The 8,934-nt window shown below is 42.8% G+C and overlaps 1 protein-coding gene across 1 annotated transcript in view; it reads left to right on the top strand.

Annotated features, from left to right (window-relative positions):
- Window positions 1-8,571, top strand: part of crfb1 (cytokine receptor family member b1) — a 19,785-nt gene extending 11,214 nt beyond the window's left edge. Inside the window, exons 4-8 of the mRNA XM_031870018.1 lie at window positions 2,113-2,276; window positions 2,893-3,056; window positions 3,981-4,137; window positions 4,957-5,084; window positions 5,599-8,571. Of these exons, the coding sequence (XP_031725878.1) occupies window positions 2,113-2,276; window positions 2,893-3,056; window positions 3,981-4,137; window positions 4,957-5,084; window positions 5,599-6,423 (1,438 nt within the window). The 3' untranslated portion in view covers window positions 6,424-8,571. The remainder of the gene's footprint in view (window positions 1-2,112; window positions 2,277-2,892; window positions 3,057-3,980; window positions 4,138-4,956; window positions 5,085-5,598) is intronic.
- The last annotated feature ends 363 nt before the right edge of the window (window positions 8,572-8,934 follow it).

Here is an 8,934-nt window from a genome sequence, read left to right as displayed (position 1 = left end):
GAGGGTACGAGGTGTTTGAGGGTACGAGGTGATTGAGGGTACGAGGTCTTTGAGGGTACGAGGTCTTTGAGGGTACGAGGTGTTTGAGGAGGTGATTGATTTTGTAACTTATAATTAGAATGTGATCATTAAAGAAGTCATTACTACTGAGGTCTATGAATACTCTCTGTCAGTCTGGCTACAGTGCTGAAGAGAAACCTGGGCTTGTTCTTATTTTCTCTATTAATGATGAGTAATAAGCTGCTCTCCTTGCATTAGAGTTGAGCGTCCTTCGCAGTGAGCCTGCAGCAATATCGACTCACTAGTGCAGGGGTCACCAACCTTTTTGAAACTGAGAGCTACTTCAAGGGCACTGAGTAGTACGAAGGGCTACTTGTTTGATACAAACTTCCTGAATAACAAAGTTGTACAGATCACCTTTTAATAATAATAATATATGTTCAGAGACTGTCTGATCACATGTCAATGTTAATTATTCCTCACAATAATTAATAACAATGATTGTGTATTTTGTTCAAAATCACACCTGTTATATTTTTGTACAAATTATCACTTCTAAAAAAAATTTACAAAATCATTAACTATCATATCTTCAAATCATATCTTGTTACCTTTGTAACATTTTTGAACAAATCATGAACTCTGTCCCATGTTTACACAAATTATCAGTTATGTAAGATAAAAAAACAACTCACATTTTTAAATGAATCCTATTACATTAGTACTAATCACCAACTTTTGGGAACTCTGGGTCACCTTTACATTGCACAATGAAGCCTGCATGCCGGCCCGTCATGGTAGGAGCCCCGTCTGTTGTCACCGACACCAGCTTTTCTAATGGAACCTTTTTCTCCACGAAGAAACTACTAAAAAGTCTCATCTATAGCCGAGGTGCGCAAGCATCTGTGGGGACCCGCGTTCAAACTCTAGTCTGGGCCTTTTCGGTCGGATTGCGTACAATCGCTTCTACCCCCGCCACCCACGAGTTGGGCACGAGCGGGCACCGTGTTGGCTACGTCTGCACTAGATGATCAACTTGGGAGGGACTAAAGTTAGCACAGGAGTCCTCCGTTATATTGACACATGGCTTTGAATTATACAAATAAAGAAGTTTGCCTAATGACGCGTAGTCTGGTGGTAAGAATAAGTGATAAAATAATGGTCCAATAAAAAGAGGTTGTGTTGAAGGCCTGTTTCCAGGTTTGTAGTGAAAGACAAACGAGGCTTTCAGATGAGTTAGAGTTTAGTTCAGGTTCAGGGTTGTGATCGGCTGCACGGTTAGCGTTAGGCTACAGATAGCATTGTTGGTGCTCATAGCTAGGCCTATATCAAATGTAGGGATAACATTTATTAAACTCAAAATCCAAAGAAACATTATTTATCACCAAACTATTTTAGTTTTAACCTATATCATAGGTAAATAAAGACTGAATCATCATCCAGTAGGCAATATTATGCTGAGTAAACATTCGCCCCATTTATCATATATAGGAGTAGACTAACTATTAGAGAGTCAGAGAAGAGAATACTTTCAATGCAATACGATTCAACAGCAGCTCAAACTACAGCCTCTCTAAACCAACATGTGAGCATCACAGCCTCGGGGAAGGTAGGATTTACTGCAGGTCTGCTGTAATAGACGTCATTAGTTCAGCTACAGTAGGTGTGCCTACAGTCATCAGCTGTAACTGAGTGTATTCACACCTGATACATTTAAACTGACCATCTCAGACTCATGAGAGTTTTAACAGTTTTTGTGTTCAGCGTGTACTCGTGCTGAATGTCTGCAGTGTGGGTGCTATTAAAACTAGACCCACCTGTGCTGGCTTTTAGTTGAATAATAAACTAGTCGGTGCTCTCTGGTGTACAAACTATTTAAATGTTACTTTTAACATTTCTAAACTGCAGTTTCTTGTTAATCACTGATATATCTGTGTTGAGCCATAATCAAACTCTATTATTGAGTATGTGATAGTGTGACAGTGTGACAGTGTGATAGTGTGACAGTGTGACAGTGTCAGACAGACTCAACTGAACAAAAGAAATGATCCCGCCAGAATAAGAGCACCGGAAGCATGAAATCAAATGTGTGAGCTGTTTTTCTCTGTGCAGGGTGAACAGGAGAGCAAAGAAACATCGATCAAACTTAACGACGACAACATCATTGAAGCTGAAGCTTTCACCCAACAAGGGGTTCGTCCTGACTGTCCAGGCGTCCTACAACCAGACTCTGTCTGCAGAATCCGACCCAGTCAAATTCACACCTTTCACAGAGAGTACGTCAACATGAACGTCTTTGAGTTGCATGTTTGTTGCCTTGGATTAACCAATGACATATTATATTATTATTTGTCGCTGAGAGATAAGACTCAGTCTTATTGATTCTATTAGGGAGGTAGATCATTTTACCTTTGGTAGCAGCTTGAGCTAAGCTGTTAATAACTGAGGCTGCAATGATCACTCAATCAATGTGTTTCCATCCATGTTAAAAAAAAAACTTCTGAAAATGAGTAAAAAGGCTTTTAGTCTTGACTGAGGTTGAAAATGTGCAAGGGAAGCAGACATAGCACATGAAGCATGTTGTCCATGATGCGTGTGACCGTCATGTTTCTTCACGGTAGAAAACCTTCGTGTGAGGTTTGATTGTGCGCTCTTTTAAAGATGTCATCTCGCTACACCGTCTTCTGCGATGGTGGAAGTGTTTGAAATATCTCAACAACTGTGAGATGAATAGTAATGAAATGTGATGTGATCCCCTGTGTTATCATTGAATGCCATCAGCTGAGTGCCGGTGAAAACATGTCACACAGTTAAGATGTACAAGTTCAGATTTCACCTCACACCCTCTCTGACTTTCATTTAAAAAGAATGTGCTTTCTTTTTTCTAACAAGCCATAATAGGTCCTCCAAAGGTCTCTCTGGCTGGATGTGGCAACTGCATCCATCTCAACATGTCGCTCCCTGAAGCTGACCCAAGTTCAGGATTCAAAGATATGAAGACGGTCTACTTCAGTGTTCAGTTCGAAGTCTTCTGGAGGAAACATAAAGGAGCAGAGGTAAGACACGCATGTTGCACCTTTGTCAAACTCATTTATTCTAATGAACTCTACTGTGTATGAGGACTATCTTGTCATGAAGTCTTACATTTACTTTAATTCCTCTAATATAGACACAACCAGTTAACCAAATAGTTTCCTGAGGCAGAGCTTCTACTGAAGGACAGATCGTCTCATTGGTTGAGTCTAACCTTAGTAGACGGTGGCAAGGAATTACAGCAAATTTGATATTATACAATATTGGATTACCTTCTAAATTTGATTCATCTCATGATCACATCATGTTTTGTTTATTGTTTTTTACTGTATTTTTTCTCAGTGTGTTTGCTGCCCTGAATACTGCACATACTCTCTGGAAGCACAGGTGTAATTAAAAACCCTATTCCATTTAGTGTCCCAGTAAACCACGTCAGAGCATGGACAACGCCAGAGTCCTGGTACAGGCTCCCCTAAATGGAATGCAGCCATTCCTGCTTTGACAAGTCTGTCTACATTGTATTACCTAAAGTAGATCCAAGTCACTTATTCCTCTGGCCTTGTGGGTTTAACTGTGATCATTTCTGCCTCAGACAAAAACAACTAGAACTAGAAAACTGCAATCTCCTCTCTGGAAATGGAAATGGTGCCATTAGGGTATCTGTGCGTTACTCAGTGATTCAGTCACGTAGAATTCCCCGTGCTAACGTTAAGGCAAAAGTAAAAACTTTACTTTTACTAGCGGCTCTTATCATCAGAGGTATTTTAATGATCCTGTAGATGTTGTCTGACTGCTAGGAAAGATAAAATAAGTGCCAAGGGTGAAACCGAGCTTTAAACCCAATACTGTCCCCGCATCCCGTGGTAGGTTAATGTACAGAGTGCTGGGGTTACGGACGAAGCTCACATGGAAATCATTTAACTTTGTTCTTCATATTTTACCTGCAGCAGTCCGCCATCACAACAAACAACAGCTACACTGTGAACAACCTACACATTGGCACGGAGTACTGTGTACGGGTGTACATAAGGACCAATACCAACACGAACACTGTGCCATCCGCTTGGAATTGCACCTTCACTAGCGTTGTAGAACCAAGCCGAGGTGAGCTGAACTTTCATATTTTCAAATAGAAGCGCAGCATGGAGCGCAGCATGAAGCGCAGCATGGAGCGCAGCATGGAGCGCAGCATGAAGCGCAGCATGAAGCGCAGCATGAAGCGCAGCATGAAGCGCAGCATGAAGCGCAGGTAAATGTCCCAAGCCAGTGCTGTTTTGGTCATTTTATGGCCAGGGGTTCCTGATGCACCTGTAACGCACCTGTGATGCACTTATGACACACTTGGATAAATGGTGAGATCAGAAATATTTTATTATCATATATGACAGGTGGACATGTTTGGGGCAGTTGTTTTCCTGCCATGACAGCCTGGGAATCCTGCGGCGTGTTTCCCTCAAAGGAAAAGCTGTTATTATCTCGGATGTGTAGATTATAGAAATCCGACGGTCCCAGTGTTTCCATGCCTCATAACGTGTGGTATCATTTGGCAGCACAGTGAATCGGAATCTAGTTTATTGCCAAGTAGATTTCACATAAAAGCAATTTGCCTTCGAGTTTTGATACATAGACAAGAAACATGAATATAAAATATAGAAAAGTACAATCCATTATATACAGTATAATGTCAACTGGGACCCTGAGATGGATAAGCAGTTACAGATAATGGATGTAAGTTACAATGTAAGTCTGCAAAACCATCTGGAGTTAAATACAACCGTAATGCCATAAGTGAGTCAAAAATGACTTTGGTCACACTTTTTGGTGCATGGTCCAGCAAAGAGCGAGGCACTAAAACTTCTGTGTGTGTGTGTGTGTGTGTGTGTGTGTGTGTGTGTGTGTGTGTGTGTGTGTGTGTGTCTGCAGACCCTGTCTTTTTAGGTGCAGTTGCTGCTCTTCTGGCTGTTATCGGTGCCCTAATGAGTGGCATGTTTTGCCTCTACCACACTGGATTCCTTTGTAAACTGAAGGCAGCTCTGCCCAGAGTACTCGCTGTAAGAATCTTGAGTTTGTCTGTCTGTCTTGATTTGACATTTTGTTTTTTGTACGGATTTAGAATTCAGAATGTAAAACTATTCCTTTAAACATCTTAAGATCTCAATGGCTATCAACACAACATTTAACTGGACTTTGAAGTCCGTGTGCTTCAAACAATGTGATTGTTGGATTGTCAAACAGCATCTGACAGGCTGTGAGCAACAATTTCTATAATTTTCTGAAACTAACAACCATTCATGCATTGACACTTTATACCAAAGAGTAAGTCCAGCTTCCTGTTCACTGCTGTTTAGGAAATATTGTAGCTTCAATTTAGCCTTTTAATTTCACACTGAACATGTGCTGCCTCCAGTTCCATCATGTGATCTTGTAGATTAGATGATACCCTACTGTATCTAGCAGGGATGGTGCATCTTAGAGTTCAATTGATTACACTGTCTCACTGTCATATTCCCCAACTTCTTCTCCCTCCTCTGTCTCTATTTCTTTGTTCCCTCTTTGCTGCTCTAGGAGGTGCTGAGCCAAGGCCACGCCCTCACACCAGAGAGGACGGTCCCTGACAACATCTCCATAGGCGCAGAGACGGAGAAACAGAGGAAGCACAACAATCCCCCAGCTCCACAAGCTGCCACCAGGGGCACTGACTCAGATGAGGAGGAGGAAGGGGAAAACGTCTACATGGACAGAGACAAAGAGCTTTCCTCAGATGAAAGTTCCTGCCAGGACTCTGTTGATGTGTTAGGGAACAGCAAGGTGGCTGTGTCAGGGGGCTCCGGGAGTTCGACAGTGAAGGCGGAAGTACAGGACACAGAGTTTGAGATTGAGATTAGACATGGGGGGCTTGATCAAAATGAGGCCAAAGCTGAAGGAACAGAGGTTTCTTTCATGCCCAAAGGACCAGTCACAGGTCAAGTGAAGGAAGAGGAGGAGGAGGAGGAGGATAAGGAGGAGCATAAGGAAGAGGTGTGCGAGAGCTTAGGCAATATCGATCTGTTCTCAGTCACCCTCGCTGCAATGAAAAGGGATGAGGGAGAAGAGCAGAATACAAGAGAATCTCTCACAGACTGCCTGTCCGATCTGGAGCCTCTACTGCCCACAAACTCAAAACGGACTCTGAGCCACACGGCTGATCGGACAACATTGGCATTAACCCTACCTACACAAGAAGACTTTAGTGAGGGTTGGTATGAAGCCAGACGCATGAACACTTCGTCTGGCTGTCTCAGTACCTGTGATGGTGAGACACAGCATGAAGAAACACAGGAGGAGGAGGAGGAGGAGGAGGAGGAAGAAGAAGAAGAAGAGGAATTTTCCGGATATATGGGACACACATGAAATGTTGCTCTGACGCGTTACTGTGTATGACTATCATTGTAACATCCTTGCAAGTATATTCCTTCTTAATTGAGAAAAAAAAGTCCAGACCAAAAGTCTGAAATATGTAACTGTAGTTAAGGTGGTTTCTTTAACAGCGGTCTATTTTCCTATTCTTAAGGAAATACAAGGACACACATCAATACATTTCTCCTACAACTACGCCACAGTAGCCCCCTGTAGTTCTTAAAATGACCAGTTTCTATCTTAAGATGAGCGTCCTTGTTAACATCCAAGTCATAACTTCTCTGAGAGGTAGGATACATCCCACCTGATGATACAGAACAGCCCAAAAAGCCAAGCATAAAGATCCCTTACATTAGCCAAAGTCCAATTTATTGAATATAATGTTATTGAATTATTTTTCACAGCAGACATTTTGACTTGTCATAGTAGGAAAAGTGCAGGTGTTATTAATAACATTAGTATTGGCTCTGTTCTATCCCAGTCAGCCGTGACAGCACCAGAACCCTGCCTCTCCTTTGGGCACAAAGATAATGTGGGAATTTAAGGAAATCTAGGACTGTCATCATTCTATACTACACACTTTGTGACCAAATTGTGTCAATATTCATACCAAAAAACACTTTGTCTTTGAGTGTGATGTTGATGTTCTCTATCTTCCCACAATGCACCAGTGGAAATGAAGGCAATACTCACAGGTGGAACAATCCTTTTCCAAAGTCGCAGTTTGTCATTTAACAGTTGGTGCCCATAATGTATAACATCCTGTAAGTATGTACACTTTGTGTATCCCACTTACATAAACAGTGAAACTAGTGTATACTGTTTACAACTGGTATGGAACTGGAACACGGCTCACTGAAGGACTTGTCCTGGCAGGTCGAGGGGAAAAGGTCACACCAGAAAAGAGATGAAGTAGAATTTAAAGGGAGCAGTGAGGAGTGTATTCTTTTGCTATAATGTCTTAATGTTGCACACTTCTAATGGCTCATAATAGAACAATTCTTGCCTCCATGCTGTGCAAACAACAGACAACTGAAGTGGAAAGGGGAACACAAACCCAGCTGCACTGCCTTCAGTTGAGTTGTTTGACTTAAACCAGTGAACAGAAAAGTGAATGCAATGCTTTTGGACTTTAGCTTTTGTGCTGTGACGTATTCTCCAGTGAAGCAGAATATTTGGGCGGTGTGCAGTTACAAGAGGGATTTTGAAAAATATCTCTTGCTGGCTTAGAATGTAGCGTTCCACACACGCCTCCCTCGTCGTTAGAAGCTGCAGATTGATTGGTGATTGATGTCGTGATGTTATTGGTTGAAAATGGTCGGTCACTTCATATTTTGTTTTACTGGAAGAAAAGATGGTTGGATTTTGAAATAAGATACGAAGAAATGTGTGTCCGGGTATGTGCTGGGTATGTGTCCGGGTATGTGCTGGGTATGTGTCCGGATATGTGCTGGTTATGTGTCCGGATATGTGCTGGGTATGTGTCCGGATATGTGCTGGGTATGTGTCCGGATATGTGCTGGTTATGTGTCCGGATATGTGCTGGGTATGTGTCCGGGTATGTGCTGGGTATGTGTCCGGATATGTGCTGGGTATGTGTCCGGGTATGTGTCCGGGTATGTGTCCGGGTATGTGCTGGGTATGTGCTGGGTATGTGCTGGGTATGTGTCCGGGTATGTGTCCGGGTATGTGCTGGGTATGTGCTGCTTCCACATAACCGTCGAAGTTGAAGTGGTCAAACTTCAAGGCAGTCAGTGGAGTTCACTTAGTAGTGAAATTATTATTAACAGACTCTCCACTGTCTTTCGTCCAATCACGGTCGACCACTTGTTGGGCAGACTATGGCATAAAACTATTAATGTACTCTCTGGGCTATACTCTAATTTTCATTATTATTATTAATATTATTACAATACAGCCTGCACCTGATAACAAGGCTGCATGGAGATCGCTCACAGAGGATTTATTTTTTTTAAGTATACAGCTTAGGTTACGGCTAAGGCTAAGTACAATAGAAAACCAATACGAAGTTAACATGCATGCCGGAGCTTAACAGCATGCTCCAGGTTAAGCATACAGCTGGTCCTCTGGTGCGGTCAGAACAACCTGGAGCTTAACAGGCTCAAAACTGTGGAGATGACAGTGGACTTCAGGAGGAGCCCCCCCCCCCCCCTCACCATACTCAACAGCACTGTGTCCGCTGTGGAGACCTTCAGGTTTCTGGGATCCACAATCTCCCAGGACCTGAAGTGGGCCCCCAACATCAACACCATCAGGAAAAAGGTCCAGCAGAGGCTGTACTTCCTGCTCCAGGTCAGGAAGTTCCACCTGCCTCAGGAGCTGCTGATCCTGTTCTACACCATCATCCAGTCTGTTCTCTGTTCCTCCATCACTGTGGATTGGATCGGCCACCAAACAGGACAGAAACAGACTGCAATGGACTGTCAGGTCTGCAGAGAGGAACATTGGTTCCAGCCTGCCCTCCATCCTGGACTTGTTCACCTC

This window comes from Anarrhichthys ocellatus, unplaced genomic scaffold (assembly GCF_004355925.1).
Source record: "Anarrhichthys ocellatus isolate YVR2014 unplaced genomic scaffold, GSC_Weel_1.0 scaffold50, whole genome shotgun sequence".
NCBI classification, from domain to species: domain Eukaryota; kingdom Metazoa; phylum Chordata; class Actinopteri; order Perciformes; family Anarhichadidae; genus Anarrhichthys; species Anarrhichthys ocellatus.
This window is presented reverse-complemented; position numbering and strand designations above follow the sequence as displayed.